Source organism: Grampus griseus (assembly GCF_964374135.1).
Source record: "Grampus griseus genome assembly, chromosome: X".
Lineage (NCBI taxonomy): Eukaryota > Metazoa > Chordata > Mammalia > Artiodactyla > Delphinidae > Grampus > Grampus griseus.
The window spans coordinates 97,220,499-97,247,739 of NC_138999.1; the positions used below are offsets into that span (position 1 = coordinate 97,220,499).

The window sequence follows — 27,241 nt, forward strand, 5'->3', positions numbered from 1 at the left end:
AATGGTTTAAAAATCACTAGCCCTGCCGGCCAGCATGGTTCTCTGTAGAAACGGAAATTAAAAATCTAGGATTTGGTCTCTGCCTTGCCCCTAAACTTGTTGTATGACCTTAAGGGAGTCATGCCACCTTTCCTGGGTCTTGATTTTCTCTCATCTAAAAATGAGGAGATATATGGCCAAATGATTCTAAAGACCATTTCCAATCCTAAAATGTCCAGGAGTCTATCTGTATAGTATCTTCACTTCTTATAGGGCCTACCGTTTCTGGGGTTCATATGAAAACAAAAAGTGCAAGATAATAGGCGTTAAGGATTTTGCTGCGATAGGAAGCTAAGGAAGCCAACTTCATCTTTACAATTGGGAGGCGCCCTGGAGTAAGATCAGTTGGGGCAAAAAACCTGAAGATGAGTAAGAGTGTGTTTTTGGATTCTCATGTCAGACACTATCTGACAAATAAGCAATGAGGAGCAATCTCATTTTCTTGACGTTCTCTATACCTGCTGGATTCGGAGGGATTCCAGTTCTCTCTCCAGTCGTGTCCGGAGACGGTGCTCCAGCTGCTCTCGTTTTTCACACGCTGCCTGGAGCTGTACGAGAGCTTGCTGCATCTTTTCCACCTTATCTACGTACACTTGCTTCTTTTTCAGCTGAAAATCCAGGTTGGGAGAATTACAAGATAGAAGGAAAGAGAACAACAGGGTCAGTTATACAGCCCCCAAATCCAGCCTTGTGTTTAGATCTCTTCCTGTCCAGCTCCAGAAAAGCATGAATGGCAAGAAGGTCCTTCATGAGTATCGGGCTGCCTTGTATTTACCATACAGATAATGTCTCAAGGGATAGGAATTACGAGCTCCTTTTTCATCTCTCCCTCCTTCCCCATCTCTATGTTTTCCCCAAGTCTATTTCTATCAGTAGAGTCTGTCTTAGATGGCAAGCTCTTAAGATTCCCATTTATGGATGTCCTCACCTCTGCTCTTCTTCACTCTATAAACTGTAATATTCTGGGAGAGGGTATATCTTACTTTGGTCATTATAGTAGGGGAATGCTAAAAAAATAAAAGGGGGGCTCTCCAGGGAGAAGAGTTTAATTCGGAATGGAAAGGAAGCCTACCCACTTTATATAGCTGTCTCCTCTCCAAGTGAGAGAAAAAGGGTGGTCAACTGCTGCACGTAGAGGGAGGCCAGAATTGTCTTTCTGAACTCTACAGTCCTGGTAATTACTCAATGTAATCATCACTGCTCTCCTGGAATGTTTCTGCTCCTCAAAAGTGAAGCTGCTGGGACTTCCCTGGTTGTCCAGTGGTTAAGACTCTGCGCTCCCAATGCGGGGGGCACGGGTTCGATACCCAGTCAGGGAACTAGATCCCTCACGCCGCAACTAATGATCCCGCGTGCCGCAATGAAGATCCCGCATGCTGCAACTAAGACGCGGTGTAGCCAAAAAAAAAAAAAAAAAAAAAGTGAAGCTGCCATGCAATGGTTCATCTTTAGTCTCTTTATTGACCAGCACTGCCCCCTCCCCCAGTTCTTATTAAAAGAACACAGGTCACTTGCGATTTCTGCCTCACTCATGAGCCTGAGTTGATAACATTGGACCGTAATCTCTCAACTATCACTCTGGGACCTTTAAAGATATCTAAAGATGCAAAGTAATGAATCAAATCTAAGACTAAATGAGATCAAATATGATTCTGCCTCTTTGCAAGCTTATGAACCATAACCAAAAACAAAGGTAGAAGCAGGTTGGGACTAAGAGTTTGAGTTCTTTGTACCCTTGTAACTTCCAAGGCAAATCCCATCATGGTAAATCCCCGACTCCGTTGAAATGAAGGAATGAAGAGAATTTCAGAGCTTTTTAAAGAAGGCATACATACCCTCAACACCTAAGAAGATAGGGGAAAGTGCAGCCTTCCCAAATTGTTAGGAATGAGCAGATGGTGCTTCTTCATACCTATAATACTTGTGCGGGTGCCTCTCTTGCTAATAAAATCAACGCATGGACTCTTTCTAAAGTAGAAATTCTTCCAAGCTGGTCACATCTGTTATTATTATTTTCGTGAAACCTGCGGTTAGGGATACTCTCATTATTAAGATTTAAATGTGAAAATATTATTGATAACATGGTCCAAAGGAAATTCAAGAATTCAGCTCAACTCTAACTTTCCAACAAATTCTCAAGCCCTTGAGATACCTAGATAGACAGTTGCAATGTAAGAGGTTACCCACTTTACCAGCACTGCCCACATCCATTTAGCTGGGGCCAGACCAGCAGAACCAACCTGACACCCTCATTGCAGAAACCAGGTAAGACCTTCGTGGTAATGTGTCCAAATCACTGCTCTCTAGAATGTCCACTCAGACAGCAATGGCATGTGCTAATGCGGAAACTCTCCTTGTCTTATAACTGCTCTCTCTCCAAATTAGAATTGCTGAACTTTCTCTAGGTGGAAGAAAACTTATATTTTCCTACCAGACTTGCATTATGCCTTGCCTAGGTGACTGGGAAAACTTTAAAAATTCGTGCTACACTTCTTGACATTTCCTTTCATTCCAAGGCCTAGTTCAATCTAGCCTTGTAAACCAGTTGAGGTGAGTTATAAGTCTAAATGTTTTTATCCATTAGACCTTTCCCTAGTTAATAAAAGAAACAAAAATTGCCATTCTCATCCTCTCAATAAGCTTAAACCTTTCTTTCCTGGGATATGCGACTATTTGTAATAACACTGACTAGGGCAATCAAGACCTTTAGGCCATGGATGCCTCTGCCTTCCTATTTGCTAAGCTTTGAATAATTGGAGAGCAGGAAATATCCTCCATCCTTTGCCTTTTGGGTTCTATAATCCTGATGAGCTATTTAAAGTTGAATGCACTTATTTGTGAATCGCTCTGAAAACCCTAGGGGAGCAGTGCAATGTTAATGCAGACAGTGTTAACTATAATTACTGAGGCTTACAGGAGTTATAGTTAAAGGCAATTAAAGTTAGATAGTATGCAGTTCTTGCCTTGATGGTAAAGTACTGCAACGTAAGCTCAGAGAACTGAAAAATAAGCATTCAGGACTAGGTGTATTTCTCTATGCCCTGCCTTTCTTGAGAAAGGAATCCTCAATGTCTTAGCTAAGGAATCCCCAGCAGTGGAAGTCACTGAGCCAACTGTCTGGAAGGGAAAAGCAATAAAGGCCCAGAGAGTTTTCTGAGTTGGCTGAAGATAGTCACACAAGTCAGACAACTTCCACAAACCAGGCCAAGGAAAATCCCATCGTGCTTTGCCACTGGGATGATTTTCCACAAGGTACCAGGACCTCTATTGTTGGCATAATTCTTCTACTTCCTTTTTTTTTGCATATCTTTTTTTTTTATTGTGCAAAATGCCAATCTATTATGTCAGCAGATCCAAATAACCATCTAGTAGTATGGAAAATCAAGGACATTTGCAGATATTAAAACCAAGAGTCATGGAAATTAAAGTCCCCAAAATAACTTTTAATAAAAGAGAAGATTTTACAACATAATATCCAAATCCCCAGGAATTTTTCCAGATAATTTAGAAATTCACCAAACGCTTTGCCTATCATAGTTTTCTCTGAGGGAAACTTTTACATCTTCCCTAACGAATCTCTTAACTTTATGTCCAATTATGAATCACAATTACCCATATACAGGACGAAGAAAAAGTGCAGCTCAGCCATAAACACCAAGATCACCTAGTAAATGCTTAATACCTAGGTAATTTAGGGTACAAAAGGACAACTGTTGGAAGCTACCAGTGCAAGACCCTATAAAGATGCAATCCACAAAGCAGGCTATCTTCTAAGTTACATATTCTATGTTTTCTAGATCTCATCTATACATACAAAGGAACAAAGGTCTATGCGGCTTATTAACACCTGTACTATCCTGAACTTTATATGCTTCACTTTTTCCTTCATTATGGTAAATCCCCTTTTCTGCCTCTCTTCTATAAACTTATCTCCTGTGCTAAGTTCCTCAAATGTTAGCTCAGTAATTAAGACATCCTAGATCCCCAACTTCACCTTTCAATGCCATCAGAAATGTCAATGGTTCCTTCTAGGTAAAGAGAGAGGCCATACAGTAAAATCGTTAAGGTCATGAGCTCTGGCCTCAGGCTACCCCAGTCCAAATGTTGGCTCCCCACTTACTAGGTATGCAACCTGAGGAAAGCTACTTAATCTCCCTGAACTTCCCTTTACTCATTCATACATAACATAGAGATGATGATAATTTGATATACCTCTAAAAGGAGCAAATGAGATAACAAATGAAGTGCTTAGTAGAGTGTCCGGCACAAAACGTGCACAGAGTTTTCTTTTTTAAAGAAAAAGTTAATCCCAAGTCACACATACTCTAGTCCTCTCAACATTGAACATTCATTCCAGATAGCCTTGACATGGTTCTCATTATCTCAATAACTCTAATTAACACATCAATTAAGACATTAAAAACACAGCTATTTTTCCCCAGGAAGACATATAACACTAGGCCTCAAACCCTTCAAGCAACAGAGCTTCAGATATCTTTATAGGGCAAGGCCTTTCACTGGAGATACAATTAGAAGAGAGTACTGAGTAGCTGCAAGGACACCATATTCTCTCAAAATGACACGATTTAGAGAGCACCTCCACTTTGTGAGAGATACTTTACCTATAGTCAAAGGTACTGTTTAACTAAAGACACTTAGGCAGAGCTCATTTCCTGCCACACACGCATGCGCGCGCGCGCGCACACACACACACACACACACACACACGCACACCCCAGGAATTTCTATTTGACAGCAAATTGAAAGGTAAAGGAACAAGGTGGCAATCAGGAGACTTGGGTTCTTGTCTTAGCTCTTTTTAATAGCAATTTGCTTCCCTGTTCTCAGCCTCAGAGTCCCCATTTGTTAAAAAAAAATGACGGGGGTTTTGGGGGGTCAGCAAACCAAAATGGTCAGCAGTGGGCCAAATCCAGCCATGCCCATTCATTTACCTATTGGTTAGGGCTGCCTCCCTGCCATAATGGCAGAGTTGAGAGTTGCAGTTGCAAAAGAAACTCTATGGTCCACAAAACTGAAAATATGTACTATCTGCTCCTTTATAGATAAGGTGCCAGCCCTTGGAGTAATTTTCAAACTGTGTTCCACAGTCCTACTGTTCTAAGGAGTGCTTCAGAAGCCACTACAATGGGTGAGTTGTAGCAAGTGGCTCCACTTTTATGTGTTTTACAATGAGGGTTCTACATAAAAATTTCAAGAAAAAGACTGTTACATCTTTGAAGATACATGTGAATATCCAGTTGACCCTTGAACAGCATGGGGGTTAGGGGTGCTGACCCTCCCTGCAGTCGAAAATCCATGTATAACTTTATAGTCAGCCCTCCATATATGTGGTTCCTCCATATCCACAGTTCCATATCCAGGGATTCAACCAGTGGCAGATCGTGTAGTACCATAGTATTTACTACTGAAAATGTCTGCATTTAAGTGGATTCACACAGTTCAAACCAGTGTTGTTCAAGGGTCTACTGTATATATGTTCTTGTGCTTTGTCTTTTTTCCCTAAAGAATGGGCTTCCCATCTTACCTCACTCCATCATCTTTTCACACTTGACACTTCAGCATGGTTAAATAACTTTAGGTTCCCGAGGACCCCCTCGTATTTTAGCTCTCATTGCCTTTGGATATGGCATTCTCTCTCTTAGGAACGCCTTGCCCACTAGGTTTTAAGAAGTTTAAAAAAAGCAACAAAAAACCAGCAACAGTAGGATAGACAGATGTCTATCTAATAGTCTTTCAATTCACAAATATTTTATGAATCTAAGCTTCCCCTTTTCATCTTCAACACTGACCAGTAACTAAGGGGACTGGACAAAATGGGATCCTAGAAATCTATATAGGTATATTCTTGGAGGTAAAAAAAACCCCATAAAAGTCCTGCCTTCGTTTGTGTGTACGTACATGTAAGAGACAGATCACATAAGGTGTGTACTCTCTATAGGATCCTAGATGATTTATTTTTCTATGCCTTTAGTGTTCAAGGAAGTGAAAGTTCACTTGAAAAGTTTCTAAAGCCAAGGTAGTGGTTCTGGTGTAGAGACAAGTACCCACAGATCTCTAGAAGAAGCCAGAACCGAGTTCCCTCTAGATACTCAGTGAATGGGGGAACTCATTCCATCCATTTAAATTTTCTTACCAAATGCCAATTTTCAAAAACCTGTCAAAACCCCCCTTCCCTAGCTTCCCTAAACCTGTGTTCTCCTAACATGGTTCCTTAAATCATTCTTACTTTCTGTCTTGATCTTTTAGACCCACCTTCCCTTCCAATTTCATCCCCATCTCCTGCTATACCCCAAAGGTCCAATCTATGGTAGTTTACTCTTTTACCTCTATACTGATGGTTCTTAACTGGGGGTGATTTTATCCCCAGGGAACATTTAGCAATGTGTGGAGACATTTTTGGTTGTTACATCTGGGGGTAGGTTGCTATTGGTATCTTGTGACTGGAAGCCAAGGATACTGCTCAACACCCCACCATGCACAGGACAGCCTCCTCCATCACTATCACCAAAGAATTATCTGGCCCCAAATGTCAATAATGCTGAGGTTGAGAAACCCTGCTCTCCACTTCAGCACTACTGGAGACTTCCTTCATGCCACAATTCTCACAACTGCTTATATTCATATTTTAATGTTATTATTACTCTCTTTAGTCACAGACCCCTAGCTGAGGGCAAGATTTCTCACTCTGAAACAATGTGCCCCAATGTGCTTTCATCTTTATCCAAACTGCTATCCCTTCAATAGTTCAGCCATTATAATCATTTATCCTGTTTTTCCAGTCTCCAAATCTTGGAATTATTGTCCTTTCTTCCCTCTTTCCTTTGACCACCATATCCAATCTGTCACTATATCTTAATTTTAAATAACATCTCTCATATTCTTTCATTTCCTTACATTTTCATAGCCTACATAGTTTAAGTCCTTATTTCACAACTAAATGATTAGAATAATAACCTAATAGATCTTCTTACTTTGTTGCCCTCTCCCATCTACACACAAGCACCTATGCACAGATGAATACACACACATACACACACGCACAATCAGTCCATCTGACATACAATTGCTATAACAGACTTGCTCGAGTAGAACATTATGGCACTGCCTTATTTAAGAACAAAAGCAATCTACTGCTAGCACATCCACTGAACTACTATTGATTAGGTACCTACTATATATCGAAGGCAACTTTACACCTCCTCTCTCACTTCTTTAGACCACAGCTATTCTTTCTCATCCATATTTTAAACCACTTGGTATTTTTCAATTCACCCCCCGATCTACTGTCTCATTGTCCCCTGTCCATCCTAGATATGCCTCTTAGAAATGCCTTTGTCAATGTTCTAGGCTCCTACTGCCTTACAATTCTACCAGGCCTACTATGCAAATGATCAACCTTTGTATTAGTCTGATCATTTCTTCATCCTTCCTCACCATATCAGTAAACTCTCAAGGAGTTCTTCCTGAATAATCTTACCTGACCCTGATTGCTGCTTTTCCCTAGAGCCTCTTATAACGTGCACTCTATTAGCAGTCATTTTATAAGATTTTGTTCAAGTGTGGATTCATTCATTCAACAGATATTTACTAAATGTTTATCACACATCAGGCCCTATTCTACATCTGAGAGCAGTAGTGATGCAATGGGAGGCAAGACAAAGTCTGTGCCCCATTGAAGGGCAGTATCCCATAAGCCACTTAAGGATAGGGCCCTCTATTTTCCTTCATATCTCTCTTAGGTTATAGATCTAGTTCATTTTTCACTACACTCTTGGTGACCAGTTAATATTAAATAACTGTCAAATACAAAAACAAGAATGAGCATAGCTTAGCTATAACAGTGAAAATATAAAAATAATAAACACACACATTCATAAATGTATTCACTTTGCTTGGAAAGTCAAGATAAGGGTTTCAGATCATTCCTATTAAGAGATAAGTTTTTAAAGGGGAGTCATAAAATTGGGAGGAAGAACAGCAGGAAGGCAACCTATTGAAGAATAGAGCAAATACTCTTGAGCTCAATCAATCATGTTTTTCCATTGCACTTCTGCAATAATTTGAACCCATTCCCAAGCATTTGGCAGATCTCTTAACCCCCTTCTGACTCAGGAAAATCTGATCCCTGCAAATGAATACCACGTGATGGCATCTCTTCCCTCCTTCCAACAACTGCAGATGTCTTTCAAATTTATTTTTTCAAGGATGGCTATACACAAAATTACCTCTAGGGCCCCTAAAGCTACCCATTTGTCTCAGCCATTTGTAAGGAAGTGATTTAATCATCAACCTTCTCCATTTATTCACTGGTGGACAAAGCATAGTATGGGATATTTTGGAATTAAGAGATCTGGGTTTTCTTCTAGATGTATTACTAACTGTATAAACTGTCTGCACTTTAATTTCCTACTCTACTGAAACTTCCAAGCTTCATAGTGGGGATGTAGTAAGTATTTGGAAATATTTTTGAAAGGTTAAAAATACATGGTAGGAATGAATAGGCAGAACACAGAGGATTTTTAGCACAGTGAAAATATTCTGTATGATACCATAATGATGTATACATATAATTACATACATTTACCAAACCCACAGAATGTATACTACCAAGAGTGAACCCTAATGTACACTATGGACTTCGGGTGATTATGTGTCAATGTAGGTTCATCAGCTGTAACAAATGTACCCCTCTGGTGGGGGAAGGTGATAACAGGGGAGGCTGTGCATATGTGGCAGCAATGAGTATATGGGGAAGTCTCTGTACCTGTCCCTCAATTTTGCTGTGAACATAAAACTGCCCTAAAAAAGTAAAGTCTTAATAAATAATAAAAATATATAATATGGATAGAGGGGGTGGGCTACTATTATTAGGTAGATGAACACCAACATATACACACACTCTGATGACTAAAGGACATTGAGACGAATAATACAGAACTAAGTCCAGTGTCACAGAGGCCATCCTTCATTATGTCTGATTTTCATCTTCCCTTCTATCACCCAGAACTCCAAACACTTATGGTGTCACAAATGTCACAACTGAAGTGTACTTTCTTTGCTCCTCTCCTTCATACAACTAAGTTATATGTTACTCCAGGAGCCTTCAGTGATTTCCATTTGATCTTATTTAGCCTTGCCCAGGAGCCCACGGCTCCAAGTAAGAGTTCCCTCTGAAGCAATTTGGTAACACTACCCTGGTATTAGCAAGTTGCCTGTGTCCACTGCCAAGAAGCTGTGGTCCACTGGTAGATATTAAAAGAATTGAAGAGTAAAAAAAAAAACCACGCCTAGAAACTTGCTACCAAGGGAATGGAGTTCATTCTCTTAAGGAGGCTAAAGAAAAATACACGAGACTTTCAATTTGGGAATTTCAAAAGCCAAAATCATAGGAAAAACTGAGAAAATCAAGCTTTGAGAAGTAGCTCCACCTCTATTGGGGGTGGGGAACATAATTTCTTATACTGAGTGGAGCAATACCTACTTCAAAGAAAATATGCTGCCATAAATATGGGAAAAGTCATCCTTAGATGAAATGCCCTTCAAATAAGTCAACAGAACACTCTGGAAGATTCCTGGGTAGATATGTATTTTATCTGAATTCCTATCAATACTCTCAATGCACACATAATTCATACCCTCAGATCTTCTGTCACATTTATAATCCATTATAACAATTGTATGAGTTTTACCTATACCAACAAAATCCTACTGTTTGAGGATTATTTTGGATTAGACATATAAATGTCTATGCCTAGGACATCTTCCTCTAATATTGGCAAAGAAGGAGACTAGTTATGGTGCTGTGTGGATAGGTGTGATAACAGAAAATGATGTATCTCTAAAACCAAAGAGACAAATCAAATAAATGGCAAGAGATCTAGAAATAAGAGAAAATATGAACCATGAAGAATAATGGTGGAAATGAGGTGAAACAATATGAATTTAGTTTTGGAGAATTGAGAGGAGTGGCAAAATGACTCTGGAAAATGCACCGCCACTAAGAGATTTCACTGCAATGTCTAAATGTCTGCACCAGACATTGCAGTTGAGAAAAGGTTAACACTTGGGTCCTTTTTTCCCCTGAATCTCTGTGGCTGTCAATCTAGCCTAAAGCCAAAGAACAAGGCTCACTGGCTCTTTCTGCCAGCCCTCCCACATTCCGCTCTATCCCTTCCTATGCACTCTGCTCAGTAAGCAGCCCACCCACAGCATCTTCCCTCTTTGATCTTGCCAGGGCCTTTTTCCCACCATCCCTGAAACAATTACCCAAGCAGTGGCTCGGCTCTGGATCATCATAAGACAGCAGCCAGCCAGAAGCCTGGGCTGCCTTGAGCCTTGTGAGTGGATATGCCAGGCATCTGTCAAAACTCTCCAGTGAGGTCAAATTAGTGGGGGGCAGAGGGAGGTCTCTTTGAATGGGAGAATACCATGGTTGCTGTAGGACACAGAATTCTTTTGACTTGGAGTTTAATGAACCTCCACTTCAACAGGACCTACGTGTCCCGAAAGATAAGGGCAGGGATGGAAAGGCACCATTTACGCCAGCCAGCTTCCTGCTGCATAAGCTGTAGATTGGTGGCAAGACCTGGATTATAGTGAATCACCAAAAAACAGATCTGCTCTTTAGAGTGCTATCCCCTTCTCAGCAAGATACCGTATCCCTCGAGGTCAGCAGAGCAGGGTCTGTGAGAGAATCTGTGCTGAACTTGGAAGAGGAAGGAAGTTGTGATTGCAGGAGAAAGTTCTCTGTAAGCCTGAGGCACCATTTCTGTATAGAGCTTAGAGCACAGTGAATGTTGAGTGTCATGGGCAAAAGACTTAATAGGATTAGAAAGATGGAATGGATTTTAGGAAAAGTATCTAAATGAGGACCTTGTAAAGAGAAAGACATAAATACATGCAAGAGTCTTCAGACCATTAAAGTAGTCATAACCGTTCCCTAACCATCTTTTTTTTGTTTATTGAGATATAAATGACTTGTAACGTTACATGAGTTTCGGGTGTATAACATAATGAGTCAATATATGTGTCAACCTGACCATCTCGATGCAACGCAAAATAGTTAAACCTGAGTGGCCTTGCACTTAGTAGGCTAAGAAAATACTCCCTAGAATAAAGGCTTAATTTGGAAAAGTTCCCCTAATTCTCATTTGCTAAGTAGACTAGAGAGGTTTTCCCTAGAAGAACTTCTAAGGAAAATGCATGGTGCCATTTGTAAGCCATAACTAAATTATCTGTTTCTATGAGACATAGGCATCTGACATATCCCTCTGCCTTCCAACATGACCTGACTTGAGCCATCTCCAACAGATAGAGGGATATATTTTCTATTTGTGAATACTCTTATTGATTTAGAAATGCTCACTAATTTTGTGACGGAATCACAATGAAGAAACCTTACTAGATTAGTTCCAGGGCTACCTACTCACCTTAAATACCTCCTAAACGTTCTGTACTTAAAAATTTTACCCCAGGAAAAATGAGACCTAGTGGGGGTTGAGTCACAGCAAAAAAGCAAAACTTCAGTTATCAATTCCTGTCTTTGAAGATAAGGGAAAGGAATGTTTTCCTTTGAATATTATGGAGGAGATAGGACAAATACCACCCAGGAGCAGACTCAGCTCTGATAGGCTACTAAAATGAAAAGGAAAATAGGAATCTGTGGATTTTCCCTGAGATGTGGTTTAAAGCCCCTGTATGTGCTAGAGGTGATCTAGCTTGAGAGTCTGGAAGGCATTACATGGCCTCTGCCTCTGATTCCACTGGGTAGAAGCTTGCTCTCCCCATCAAAGGTTCCGCCTCCTTTAGCAACAGCAACTCAGAATTTCCCAACGACTAGACTCCACGCAAAAGAACAGGTTGGATGAGGACTAAAAAATTAACAATAATTGATGAGTTCATGTGAGATATCTCTGACCACTAGATGCCATCATTCAATCCTAGCCCAATATTTAGAGCTTCTTCCTTAAATTGTAAATCTACATATTTTGGAGCAGGGCCTTGGAAAATAACTAAAAATCTCTGGAACAAATTCCCAGAAAAGCCTCAGAAGTCTGAAGTCAGAAATATATGTCAGGCAACTGTTTCAGTGAGGGCTGCCCGGTGGGAACTACAGATTAAGATCCTCTCCATACAAGTATACTATTTCCATGATTAACAACCAGTTACCACTGAGCCCTCAGACACTGCAAACCAAGATGGTTGCAGAATCTTTGTTTCCATTTATCTCCAACTGGAGGGGCACCCTTCCAGGAGGGGCAGTGGGGCTGTTTATATACCCCAATCTCAAAGCAGTCCAGACAAGCTTCTCATAGTCTGTTGAAAAACAGGGGTCCAATGGGTAAAGCAATTTCTTTTCAAATTAAAAGATGCAGAGGTTACTAAATCTGAACAGGCGCCCACATTTTCTTTTTGGGAGTGGAACCAAAGGATGATTCAGACGGGGAGACAGGCAGCAGGGTCTAGGGAATGAAGAGTCATGAGATTCCAGTTTTATTCCTGGCTCTGCCCAAGACTTGCCATGTGACCACCAGCAAACTACTAAGCGGGTCTCTCAGTTTTCCCTTCTCTAAAAGAATACAGTCTTATCCCTGTCCTGTAATTTACTCTGTCATTTCCTTGCAAAAAGGGAAAAGAAGGGAATATATGAGGTATGGCGAAGGGCTGGCTAAAGGGTGTGCTAAGCTCTTAAGACCTGGACACCAAGCGTGTACAAGTATCCCTCATTTTCAATAAAGCAACTTGGCAGTATTTCTGATCTAGACAACTGATGAAGCAGACATCAGCCTGACTTTATACAACCTGAAGTTTAACAATTAAGCAATTCAGGTTAAAGGACATCATAGGTTAGATGGCATCACCTACTAGAAAAGCATGAGCCCACAATATAGCTCCAACAAGTGTGTTAACACCCACAAAAGAAATCAAAGGATATCTGTAAGTCGGGAGATCTTTAAGAACTAGACATTCTTACTAAGGGAGAGGAAGCAGGCAATGAATGAAAGTAGGAAAGATACCTCACCTGCAATAGCCAGAATGCTCAAGGTTTGGTCACTAAACACTTTTTTGTAATCTCGAGTTTATAAAGAGTTCAGCTTCTTATAATGGAGGCTATTTTTTTCTTTTAAAACAATTCCAATTTTAGAATAGACAAGTCAGTGAGATGTGAAATTTTCTTTACCAAGTTACATTTTAGCGTCATTTTTTTGCTGGAATATACCCATTCCCTGAAGTGCAAAACATCTAAGACCTAGTAGTACTCCAATACAATGACAACTGACATCCAAGATTAATGAATAACAGGCCAGCAGCAAAGTTCCCTCTATTTCATATAAACACAGCTTAGTGTTGCAATTGAGTAACATCTACGTTGAGAGTAATCAGATACATATTAATCAGATGCTTAGTAGTTTGGGGGCCCTTGCATTTGTCAAGGAAAGGCTCTATCCTTGCACACAAATAACTGAGAACTTCACCCTACCACATACCTACATTCCAGAACCTAGCCAGTAGGAGCCAGGGCAGAGCTCTTGGCCTACCATAAACTGTAAATGGTCCTTGGATCCCATCCTGTGCCAGGCACCCCAAGATTGCTTCTATTCAAAAATCAATCTGCAAAATAAATCCAACAAGAGGCATAGCCCTCAAGATTCATTTTTTTGCCTGAGAGGACCAACTTCCCACTGAGCATGGGGAGACAAGGACCATTCTGATTTCAACATCCTTGGAGTACCTTAAAATATCTGGAATATATATATATGTGTGTGTGTGTGTGTGTGTGTGTGTGTATACATACACACACGTGTACATATACATATGTAAGTGTATATATATATTATATATATATATATATATATATATAATCTGTCATAGGCTTAATTTAAGGCAGGGCTAGGTACACAGTCAGAACTTAGGGAAGGCGGGTGGTTAGCTTATTATATGAATGAGCAAATGAAAATTTATCCTTGACCTTGGTGACTTTCTAATCTGGAGCAAAAAGAAGGAACTTGAAGAGAAGAAAAAACAAATCAAGGTCTACTCACATCAGCACAGTTATAACTAGAAGTAGCAGATGGTACCTTCCTGTTGGGGGATGATGCAGCTGCCAGTTTGCCAAAGTGGGGGGCCCCCAGTGCCCTTGGTTCCCCAGCTCTTCTACCCTCAGGCTCATATGCTACCCGAGGAAACTACACATACCTCTTCCTCCAGCTTTACCACCTTGGCCTGGGCGTTGCTCAGGGCCTGGTCTCGGATTTCAATGTGTCGCCTTTGGTCCTCGTTGGTAGAACGGGCAGTGGCCAGCTCCGCTTCCAGTTTCTCCTTCTCCCGTTGGCTCTCCTTATCTATCAGGACATGAAATATCAATACTGCCATTCCAGAGCTAGCTCAAAACCTTACCTGAGCAAAACTGACAATAATCCCCATTACTAGACGCTCTAGTGTTCTCACACACAGCCACAAGAAGCAGGACACCAAGATCTGGACTCTTATCACTGGCTCTACCACTAACTTGCTGTATAAATTCAGAAGTCACTTAACAATGGTGGTTGTGCAGAAGCAGTGAGAAAGTAGATGTAAAACGTGTTGTGGAAGGTATTATACAAAGAAGAATATACACACATACACATACACACACACATATGTCAGAAGAACAGGTAGGCTTGTCTCCTCAATTTTATTTCTCAGTCTTGTCTTGGCCAATGAGCAATTGAGCCTCCATAAATTTTCCCCATTGTTTCCTCATGACAGTATATTAAATTGATATAAAAATGGTATTTCATAAAATGCATAAAACCGCAAATCCCACCCTTTACTCACTAACATGATTTTCTAACTGAGGTCAATCCATGATCACATTGTAGCTACAGATGACCATGACACATGTAGTTATGCCTCATGCCTTTCTAGGTCCCTCCCCTTTTAACCAGGACAGATCTCATACCAGAAACTCAAATGAGAGGTTTTGATTCTCATTGGGAGGTAGAGTGCCCTTCCTCTCAAGACACTGATATATAAGTTTGTAGGAAAGACTTTAATAGGACAGCCTCACCTTCCTTCCCACTCTGACTTTACATATCTATTCAGATGTACCTTGGGAAGAAATAAACATTTGTTGAATACTTATTGCATACCGAGTATTGTAATAAATTAATCCTCAGAACAAAACGGCAGGTGTTGTATTATTCTCTTCTCCATCGTGCATATGAGAAAACAGAGCCTCTGAGGGCTTGAGTAACTTGTACCAGGTCCCACAGTTGGAGAGAAAGTAGTGGAGCCCACACTTAAGGCCAGGTTGTTCTAAGCTTTTTGTACTGTACCACACGGCCTTCTCTTAGGATTGCATTGGTCTGGCCTCTTTAGGGGGCCTTTTCAAGAGGGCTTTCTTGGCTCCTGACATACTTCCAACCCTGTGGCGCCCTGTTGACGCCCAAAGGCAAAAGAAATTAAAGTCATGTCCTCTTCCCTGCCTACTAGGTAGAGTCCACTTTTCCCTTCTAGAACCATTTGACAGTCTTTCACCCTGCTGTGAATACAATTTGACCTACTAAATTACCACATTTTATAAACCAGCAGCAGAACTCCTAGGACACCTGAAATACCATCTCCATGCAGGGAGAAGTGTGAAGTAGCAGATCCAGGGCCAAGAATCCATACATTTTCTGTCTTGTTTTATGCTGGGAGGCTGCCACCCTCTCCACCAGTGAAGTAGCTTCCAAGGTAACTGTGACACTGCAAAAGCAACTTCACAACAATTTACACTAAACACTGATGACACCAGAAAAACTACATTCCTTTCTCTAAGACATACTGACAGAGGAACAGGAGGCTCAGAGAAATGAGGAAGAAAAAAAAAAGCCCTAGTTCTAAAGCCAAAGCACAAGAGAACAACCCAGGAAGGGAGGGAGATATTGTTAAGTGAAGATCAAACAACTTGTAAAAGCTGACTGGAAGCCGCATGGAATGACTTGAAAGGGTCATGTGGAGGCCCAGCAAAGATGGGGCCTGACAAGTCCCCACCAAGCGCCCTCCAGCTGGGAACCACACTGGTGGAGGCTAGGGGTAGGGGATACCAACTATGGGCATCTGCCGGAGTCAGGGTAGATCATCTGTTTTCCCCGAAATTCACTCTCCCTATGGACTCAATCCACTGTGTAGTTTTTATTGCTGGTTTTACTGTGGCAATTGGAAAGAATGAGGCATTGTCTAGCTGGGTGGAGTCCATTAGGGACCCGATAAAGAAGAAGATTAATTCATTGTCAGGGTCCTAGGAGTATTTCCAGACAAAGGAAACACTATTAGGAGGAAGACATAGCTCTGCCCTCCCCCACACCCTCCAACTCCACACCAGAGTCACTAGTTGAGGCCTTAGCAGTGGTCTCCCTCCAGCTACCCTTGCAATCCCCCAACATGGAATGATATGATACAATACAGGGTGTTTAAGGGAGCCCCAGGTACAAGTTGGGTATTCTAAGCACTAATCATTAATCCTGCATGTTAATCCCATCCCTTCCAGAGCCAACACATGCAGCCTTCAATGATAAATCCCTTCAATATTAAGGGACCCCAAGTTTATCAAGGTCCTTTTCAGCTAGCATGACAAAAAGCAGGGATTCCAAGGGGCTTCTCTGTTTCAATACAGAAGGAGTTATGTTGATGTGACTAGATGTTGCAGCAAGCAGCCTTCTTGGCCGGAAGGAAAAGAACACAATCTCCCAACTTCATGCTTGAACAGGAAAAAGAATCCTTAGATGACATTCACTCTGCCCTGGCTGTTCTAGAAGGCTAAATAGAACTGTGTAACCTTTTCATACACCTCACTCCCACCCACATATTAATACCTGCAGCTGAAGCTTTCAGACTTACTTTTTGCAAAGAGCTGAGAGATGGTTTTTCTGGTATCTTCTGACCCCTCATATTCCTTCTCTGCAAGCTGCTTGTTGGCCGTCTCTAGACGCTCTGTGGAATTTGGAGACAATCAACAGGGCCCTAAGGACAAACTTCCAAGCATATGCTATTTGCCCTCTAAACAGTGATCTTGGGCAAAACAAGCCTGTCTCTTCTTGTTACACAAGAAGGGGTGACACAGATATAGGTTTGCAAATGTGGATCCCAAAAACCATACTAGACCATGACGGGGAAGGAGGAGGTGAGGACTTTAATACTTTCACTCCTCACTGACAAAACCTTAGTGCAGATTTCTAAATTCCAACCAAGGAATCCATCCCTGAATATATGATAGATTTCATTCACCAGGAAAAAAAATCATCAAAGTTATTACAAAATCTTTAAACCTGGAAAGGTAGAGAGGTAACACAGACTATGGGCACAGGCCAAGTGGGTCCAGGAGACCCAGGAGGGATACTGTCTGATTCACACATCAGTGCATCCCACTTTGATTAAGAAAGCTTAGGACCAGACACTATTGTAGTCACAAAAACCTAGCCTGGTCTATGCTCTGCAATTTGCTGACTATCCTAGTGGGCTGGACAAGACCTAGAAGCCTCGCCATGTGCTCCTTAGCTTAGCCCTTCCCTTCACCATCCTTTTTTTTAAATTGAAGTATAGTTGATTTACAATGTTGTGTTAATTTCTGCTGCACAGCAAAGTGATTCAGTTATACATATTTATATATACATTCTTTTTTTATATTCTTTTCCATTATGGTTTATCACAGGATACTGAATATACTTCTCTATGCTATACAGTAGGACCTCGTTGTTTACAGTAGGACCTTATTGTTCCCTTCACCATCTTGACTGATGCTTCAGAAGTGATTCCCTCACCTCTCAGATCCCTGTTGAAGTCATGCATCCTTCGAATCTCGCCCTCAAGCTTGTTTCTCATGGCTTTCTCCAGGGCCTCTCTTTTGGAGGATGACTTCACAAGGTTCTCATATGCCTCTGAGACACGCTGGATTTCTGTCTCCACCTGAACAACAACAAAATGAAAGATAGTGATGATGACAGGAAGTTGATGGGGAAGACGATCTGAAAACATATATGTAAATCCTTAATGACAACTTCTCCCAGGGCTTTACAGATGGCCAGGAGGCAAGCATAACACAGTCAGATGAGAAAAGTTTCCTGGAAGAATTTCTAAGTTCAACTTTGAGCTCAGTAATTAACTCACCAGGTCACGAGATTTCCTCAGGTTAAAAACAAATACATGTTTCTGCCTTCAGAGAAGGTGGTAGGAGAGGATAAATTTCATAAGTATAGTTATAAATGATTTTCCTTTCCAAATAAGAATTTCTTAATTTTGAAAATATTAATAATAATGTATATAGTTATTGCAGAGCGTTCAAAGGGCTTTCATATGTTTATTTCAATCTGGGATGATATTGGCCTACACAAGGGTACCTCTCCCCATTTTAGCAGAGAGAAGACTTCAACGGCCTTTTCTAGAGCAAGTCAGTGGCAGAGGTGAACCCTAAAACCCCGAAGCCTCAGCCTCATGTAGTTAGTTCAGTTCAATTTAACAAACATTTACCAGGGGCCAAGTATTACAAGAACTCTTTAAAGCACTGTAGGGTGTGTAGATATGAATGAGGACATTATAACTGCCCTCAAGAAGCTTTCAGTCTAATCAAGTAAAAGAATATAGGGAAAGATACATTATTAAGAAAAGTAGGAGTAAAGTTATAAAGTGTAGGGGAGGAAGAGGTTATTCCTGCTTGGGGGTGAAGTGAGAGGAGAAGAATTTCAGGGAGGAGGTGGCATTTAGAGTCGGATCCTGAAAGCTGGGTCAGATTTCAATGAGCAGAGGTGAGGGGAAGGGTATTCTATTCTGAGTGAGCGAATGCATTCCCAGAATGACCAGTAGTCTCGTTTGGCTGGACACTGTGGGGTACACAGGGGGAAGCTGGTGAGATCTGGCTGCAAAGACAGATTGGAGTCAGATCATAAAAGGGCTTTAATGCCAGGCTTTTGGACTTTATCCCGTAGTCAGTGGGAAACCAGAACAGATTTTTTAACAGAAACTCACGATCAGAGTTGTTAACAGAAACTCATGATCAGAGTTGTGTTTTATGACACCCCAGCAAATCTTGTAAAAGGGAAACACACACACACACACACACACACACACAAAACCTCAAAGAGAAAGGGTCCTGCCCTGAATCAGCCCAAATCTGGAAGAAAATAAGAAATTAGACTCCAGAGTCTTTCTGGAACCAGTAGAGTTTCATTGCACATATCACAACCACAGAGATATTTGCATATGATTTGTATAAGATAAGTAAACCTCATGGCCTATTAAGCAATTTTCAAATAAAATTTGACTCCTGCAACCATTCTGCATTCCTTCTCAGCTTTCCACTATCCTCCTTAACAAAGCTCAGGCTACTTTATGGGGAGAAATATCAGGCCCCCCGTGGGAGACTCGGAGAAAGGTGGGGTTACCAAACAACTTAGATTCCACCTGTCCCAGCTCCAAAATGATGCCTGAGGCAGGACTGCCTGCAAACGAATGAGGATTACACCACAGAAAAGAGCAGACTTGAGAGTGTTTTTCTCCTTGCAGATGGCACCAAGATAGCAGCACAGAAGGTGAAAACTGGTGAATGGCATTTAGAGACAAGATCTGCAAGGCCTGAGCCTGATAAAGCTTTTGCATGAAATTCAAGTGCTCAGTAGAGAAAATACACATTTCCATTTGAAAGAGCAGGCTTGGTATTGGTCTGCTCTGGGCAGCCTTTAGGGTACAAGGGTTTCCAGTGCCCCACAGAATGCCACACCTGGAAGGCAGTCCCCATTTTTTGTTTGTTTGTTTATGGTTTTTTATTGAATTATATTTGATGTACAATATTATGTTACAGGTGTACAATATAGTGATTCCCAATTTTTAAAGGTTATACTCCATTTATAGTTACTATAAAATATTGGCTATATTCCCTGTGGTGTACAATATATCCTTGTAGCTTTTAAAAAATATTATTTATTTTTGGCTGCTTTGGGTCTTCGTTGCTATGCGCGGCCTTCTCTAGTTGTGGCAAGCAGGGGCTACTCTTCTTTGCAGTGTGTGGGCTTCTCACTGCGGTGGCTTCTCTTGTTGCAGAGCATGGGCTCTAGGCACGCAGGTTCAGTAGCTGTGGCTTGTGGGCTCTAGAGCACAGGCTCAGTAGTTGTGGTGTGTGGGCTTAGTTGCTCCGTGGCATGTGGGATCTTCCCGGATCAGGGCTCAAACCCGTGTCCCCTGCGGTGGCAGGCGATTCTTAACTGCTGCGCCACCAGGGAAGCCCTGTACCTTATTTTACACACAATAGTTTGTACTTCCTAATCCCCTATCTCTATCTCTCTGCTCCCGCTTCCCCTCTCCCCACTCTTAACCCTAGTTTGTTCTCTATATCTTTGAGTCTGCTTCTTTTTTGTTATATTCACTAGTTTGTTTTGTTTTTTAGATTCCACATATAAGTGATAATGTACAGTATTTGTCTTTCTCTGTCTGACTGATTTCACTAAGCATAATGCCCTCCAAGTCCATCCATGTTGCTGCAAATGGCAAAGTTTCATTCTTTTTTATGGCTGAGTAGTATTCCAGTGTGTGTGTGTGTGTATGTGTGTATGTGTGTGTGTGTGTGTGTGTGTGTGTATACATACCACATCTTCTTTATCCATTCATCTGTTGATGGACAGTTAGGTGGCCTCCATATCTTGGCCATTGTAAACAATTTTGCTATGAACATTGGGATGCATGTATCTTTTTGAATTCGTGTTTTTGTTTCTTGCGGATATATACCCAGGAGCGAAGTTGCTGGGTCACATGGTAGTTCTAGTTTTAGTTTTTTGAGAAACCTCCATACTGTTTTCCACAGTAGCGACATTAATTTACATTCCCACCAATAGTGTACAAGGGTTCCCTTTTCTCCTCATCCTCGTGGAAGGCTGTCCCTTTACTCAAGCTGTTCAGAGGACTCTTTCAAGATGTTGTACCGATCCTTTCCCTACCCTCTTTGTAGATACTGTTCCCTCCAAAAGGGCAAGTTGTACATCTGTCAACAGGACCTTCCAGGAAAAGAAGTCACAGAAGGGCGTATCCATTGGTTTGGTCTGCGGGCAGGGGAGAGGGAGGATGGTGGTGGGTTTCTAGACTTATTCTGTCTACTTATTCCCCTCATGAGCCTCGGGCCTTCTTTTTTCTAGCACCAGCTGATATCTACCTTATTCTCCCCACTTTCTTTGTCCTCTTCTCCCCAACCTGTGCCTCTAATGCACTGCAGCACTGGGTCGGCCTTCACTTCTCCCAACACTCAAGCTGTCCCGATTACGCTTGGTTGAGGCATTTTTCCCCATACTGGGGAACAAAACAACAACCCAAATCCTATTCTGCTCCGCTTTCCTGCCACCCACCCTCCCCCTCAAAAAAAAATTCACCATCCTCTGGCAAAGAGAGCCTGCAGAAGATCTGGGTCCATCATCTGTTTACTGCATCAAAGATGGGGTCAGGGCCACCATGAACAGAGAGTTTAGGGAGCAGTATCAACTGTTAAACCTAATCAGCCAATAGGCCAGTCTGCTTCTAGTGTGTGAGTATGATTAATTTATTGTACCAATGTGATGGGGGGGCAGGTATGAGAGGAGGGAGAAAATGTTAAATTATGGGCAAAGCTGGGAAGAAACATTTCTTACCCAACAACCCCCATCCAGACTTGGGAACACTGGGTAGGTGGTAAGCATTTTTTGCTACATAAAAATACTTAGCTGATAGTAAGCCCTCCTCTTCATTAGGACCCAGATCTGGTGTTTACATATTGTCAGCTTCATTCAGGCCCCTGAAATTTCCACTCCTGGGTGTCTTCTAAGGACAGAGTCGCTGAACAATACCAGGCAACATTCCTTCCCTCCTCCACCTTCACCCTCACCTCCCTGAACAGTCTGCATTGTCAGGAGATCAAACCACAGGAGCTCCACAATGACAAAAGCTGTAAAGAGGCTGCCAAAGGCATAACCCCATTCACCAACAGCCACTGGAAGCCAAGAGGTAAGGTTCCTAGCTTAGGGCACTCAAGAGCTAAAGTCCCAGCCGCAGTAGACTCAGGAGGGGCCCAGGAAAGAATGTGAACTTGGGACATACACTCCTTTTGCTACTTCCTCAGCCTAGGGCTGTCACCTGTCACCCAGCTGTGGTGCTAAGCCCCTCCTGCCCCCCACACACACCAGAGAAAGAGAGCAGATGTTGAATTTGATCTGCAGGGAAGGACCAAAGCAAGAAGAGGGAAAAGGAAAGGGTGTTGAAAAAGGGTTACTGTGAGAACTGCCACTCGGAAAAGTACTCTAAGCCCTTTCCAGAACAAGGCAGGGCAGGATCTAACTTCAGTGGTGAGATTTTTCTGGGAACTATGGGTTTATATTTAACATTCAAAATCAGTATTTGGGAAAATATAATCAAAAGGAAAAGTCTTTATGCTGGCAGGTCCTTCACCTACACAGACCTCTCCAGTGTTCTTGACTTTCTGAAGCAGTTTCTCTGCCTTTCGTATTTCTCAAACACTCAATTAAGCTTTCTTGAAGGCTGTGGTGTCTGCGAAATGTTACTTCTGCTAGAAAGACAGGCAGAAGGCTTTTCCAAAGTTTGCTCCACCTATAACCTTGAAATATAAGAATCCTGAAGATGCGCCCATAAGTCATGCAGGGACCCACAAGTGGAGACTTTTACATCGATATTAAACCAGTAAGATTTCAAAAAGACTCAAATATCCCCATAGGGGGGCCTCACCTTCTGCAGTCTCGCCACCTTCTCATAGCATCCTTCCAACTCCTGCCTCAAGTTCCGGTTCTCATCTGAGAGAATCTCAACCATCTGCTGGGCTCTGGAAACAATGGCAAAAGGGTCGGCTGGCATTGGCTGATACGAAGCAGACGACTGCTGAGCCCGAGGCATAGCTGAATAGGCTTCTCCTGGCTGCTGCTGCTGCTGCTGCTGGTGATGGTGGTGATGGTGTGGCGGCGGCGGTGGCTGCGGCTGCTGCTGACTCAGGCCAGGCTGGGGGAGACGGTAATGATCCCCCTGGTGAGCCTGGTTAGCAAGGAAATGCTGCTGCGGCCTAGGCAGGTGAGCTGAGTGGTCTCCTTGGTTTGGGACCAAGGGGTGTTGGGCAGGAGATAATCTAGTGGACGGTGGAGACTGCAGCAAGGGTAAGGAACCCCCAGATGTGAGGGAAGAAGTAGGGCTGTGAGGCTGAGAGTTCCGGGCTGACAACGGCAATGAGATGTCCTGCGCTGGCCTGGAAAACATGGAGGGTGTGCTCAGGTTAAGCTCCCTCTAAAGGCACTGGGGAGAGGGGCACAAGAAAGGGAGAAGACGAGGCTCCCAGGGCCCCCAGGCAGCTGAGAAATGAGGAGCAGGAAGGGTTAGACTACGGGGTCCTGTGAATACCTGACCGACAGAGGTGTGATCCCATGCAGGATGGAACCAGAAGATCTCCAAGGTTGCTTTATGAAAATCTAAGCGATGCATCCTTGTACACTGGTTATTCAAGGGGAAGCATTTCAAATTCGTCTTCAACTAGGTAACTGTCACCTCAGGATTTTAAACTAACCCTTTGCTGGCATTCTGTATGTGGCCCAGCACACAGAAAGAGTCACAGTTAGAAAGTTCGTTCCACTTGCGCAGAAGGAAACGGCAAACCGTCATCAAAACAACCCTTCATCGTGTTATCTGCAACTTTCTCGGATAATTCATATAGTCACAAAAAATTACTTGAGGATATATAGGTACTTATTACATTAGAGACACCAAATAATTATTGTTGATTACAGTTAATAATTGAATGATGCCTTTAGCAGCAATAATCCCAAGATTTGGAGGGGGTTACAGGCAACGCTACCGTACTATTTTTGACTTAACTGAATCACAAAATGTAAGGACTGGAAAGGCCTTAAAGAAATCCTTTAGTTCAACTCTGTTATTGGACAGAGGGGGAAACTGAGGTACAGAGAGGGGAAGTGATCTGCCAAATATTACAGGGTGAGTTAGTGGCAGTTCCAGGGTAGAACCTAAGTCCCATTTTCTGGTTCTTTCCACTACTATAATGCAATGATTTCCACTGATGTTCAGATTCCCAGCCTATTGCTTATAGAAAGTTCTAGAAAGAGAACTTTGGTACGTGGTTTAATGTGACTCTTCCATTTTTGTACCTAATACTGGACTATCAGCCATTAAGGGAAACAATCAGAGTATGCAGATGGATCGCTTCTACCATCACCACGACCAGGAAGAATATGTCGGTATACACTGAAAACAAAAAAACTTGTTCACCCCCTAGCCCATGCCCAGCTACCCTCATATACTCCCACATCCTGTGGATGCCTGTCCTACAGTTGATATTTCTCAATCCGGGGAAGACAGATGGCTAAGAGCACAGGATTTGGATCCCAACAGAGTTTGGAGACCTTTCCTACTGCTTACTAGCTGTGTAACCTTGCTCAAGTTACTTCATCTGCATGAACCTATTTTGTTCCCGAGGTCACAAATGAATTACAAAAATACTGGACTCTTCTCAGTTTTGAGCTCCATAGGAATTACAAAGAGTCTCATATCTACCTCCCAATGAGAATGGTTGACCCTGTTAGTGATTTTACTTATGGGATATCCACTTAATCTTTGCACTAAATTGCATAAAATTTGTGGTGAAACTGGGACGCATCACCAGGAGCAATTAACTTTTAACAGGCATTCCAGATGCTAAAGCACACCCCTCCCACACACACTCCAGTTGTCATTACTGTTCATTTATCTCTCTCTACAAGAGATCCTCACTATGAGGGATTTTTACAGCTACAAAACCATTCCAAACACTTGCTCACAGATACCCAATAACCCAGATGTTCGCCAGAGCCCTCGAACCTGCTCAAGCCGAAGGTTGTCTCTCAGCCCCATCAATGTCTCTGGTGTACCCACATTCTTCCAATTTCACACATCTGTCACTATAAATAATTGTTGAATATTGAAGAGGGAAAAGTTTTTGTAGACAGAAGAATTTACATGGTTTTTATGATTACAACTGGAAAGTTGCTACCATACATAACCGTTATGTCGAAGAGCTCAAAGCACTCATTCAATCAAAAGCCTGGGAGCTGTTTATAAACTTATTTGGGGGAGAGTCTTTCTGCATTTTTCATGCTGTGGATCTTCAGTTTCCTCAGAGGTAAAATGGACTATGTGCTCTCCTTCCACTTCTAGTAAGAGCTATTATAATTTATATATATCCCTAGAGTTAAAGCATGATGTCCTGGGATTTGCTGGGGCTTTTGTATATCTTGCGCAGAAAAGAGGGGCTTAAATTTCATGTTCTTCAATCCAGATTTCAAATTTTAAGGGGTAAATGACCATATTAACCTTCATCCTCAGTGCCACGGTTTGGAAACCCAAGGCCCGGGAGGTGTTCTCTTTTAAAGACTGAATGCCCAGTTGTGAACTGGGCCTCCTTCCCACAGCTCCCCTGGGTCCCATCAGCAACCCAGACCTCTCTCTCAAACAGACCAGCCATTGGCCTCCCTCCTGCCCTGGCCTCCCTCCTGAAAGGCCCCTCCATGCCCTGGACAGAACATGGCCTCCCAGGGGCCTCGGGAAAGGAGAGACCACAAGGTCTCTGGGAGGAGGTCTCCAGGGTAGGATAAGCCCAGGATGGCAGTGGCCCCAGCCACGACTCTGGGCTCTGCCTAAAGATAAGTGGAGAAAAGGCAGCTGCCCCTTGGGTTCCCCAGGCTGGAAAAGGGAGCAGATTTCAGTGCACCGTGATGTTGGGAAAACCAATGCAGTCCGTCCCTGGCAGGTTTGCAAACACGAAGCAAGGTTTGGGCAGTCGCAAAAGGAGAGAAAGCCCTCCAGCCAACGAACTCCATCTGGACTCCGGCATCCGCCCACCATGAAAAAGTAGGACAGTATTAACACTCCTGTGAATTTCCCCCTGAGAGAAGGGGACTGAGGAATGATGGGAGTGGGAGCGAGCTGGGGGAATGTCAGAGGAAGCAAAACTACACTCAAGATTAAAAAATAATCAGAGTAATAGTAATAATAAAGGTGGCAGCTGGGTGAGCGGCACACTCCCCAGGTCCTTCCACTGCACAGCAGCAGGAATCTCTCCCCACTGACACATTAACCAGGAACAACAAGCCGCTTGTAGACCACACAATCACATGATCCCATGGACGCCCTGACCTGCCTCCCTGCCCCTTCCCTCCCTTCATCCTCCTCCTTCCTAAGACAACCTGGGCCCCAGGTGCTCTGCGGAAAAGGAGACCTGACATATACGCAGGACAGAGGCCAGTGACCAAAATCAGCATCTCCTCAAAGCCGGGGGAAATCCCTCCCAGAGACAGCTTGTGAGGACACAAAGGGAAAGCAAAAGCAGATCCAGTGAGCTGACACAGCAACTTCCACCCTGCCACCTCTCTGACTGGAGCCCCTGCCCTTCCCAGACACACAGCCCCACACACACACCCCCAAAGCACACTATACACTCCTGGCCTACACGTGTGCAAGCCCGCACATGCACACTCTCACCAGAGCAGGTGCCAACAGCCTGGAACCCAATTTATTCTCCCCACAGAAACTGTGCCTTTCCCAGGCTCTGTGATGGTTACTCTCTGAATCCTGGAGAGGGCTGCAAATTCCTGATTGTTTCTCTTGCACAACCAGCTCCGCTCTGAACTACAGAGTTAGGTCACCCTTAGATTCCACTAAAAAAGGATTTCAAGAAACCTCAGATCTGGGCATGATTTCAACAATTGAAAGGAGGTGGCTGCTTTACAAACAGAAAGGATTTAATTTTTAAAAACAGTTGATAAATGTATAAACCCCGGATGCAGAAAAGGCTCAGCACTTAGAAAGACAAAGATTCAGAAAAGTTTTAATTCTTCAGATGGCTTGGCCTTGTTTCCCATCTGGAGTTCTGGGCATTCAGGATATTTATTTTTTAAGTGGGGAGGAGGGCATAGGGAAGATGAAGTAATAAAAAAGACTGTTTATAACGTTTTGTTCATTTTAACAGTAAATCTCTAGCATTTCACCGCACCTCTAAAGGCCAACAAAGGTTTTTTGAACAGTTTGTTCAAAGAGCTTACTCTGAATCTTGATCTGTAATTTGTGGATTAAGAACTAAGGATTTTGTCTTCTAATCGTTTGGTGCTAGCGGCAGTTACTTGGAAAGGTACTCACAAACTGTCCTGCTAGTTGGTTCAAG

At 42.6% G+C, this 27,241-nt stretch overlaps 1 protein-coding gene across 4 annotated transcripts in view; it reads right to left on the bottom strand.

The window, feature by feature from the left end:
• AMOT (angiomotin) overlaps positions 1–27,241 on the bottom strand; it is a 62,863-nt gene that overhangs the window by 15,420 nt on the left and 20,202 nt on the right. For 3 of the 4 annotated variants that reach the window (XM_082680796.1, XM_082680797.1, XM_082680799.1), the window contains 5 exons: positions 22,774–23,281; positions 17,844–17,988; positions 16,924–17,016; positions 14,257–14,402; positions 498–647 (listed from right to left, as the gene is read on the bottom strand). In XM_082680796.1, the coding sequence (XP_082536922.1) occupies positions 498–647; positions 14,257–14,402; positions 16,924–17,016; positions 17,844–17,988; positions 22,774–23,281 (1,042 nt within the window). The remainder of the gene's footprint in view (positions 1–497; positions 648–14,256; positions 14,403–16,923; positions 17,017–17,843; positions 17,989–22,773; positions 23,282–27,241) is intronic. The other variant, XM_082680798.1, reaches the window with a different exon arrangement.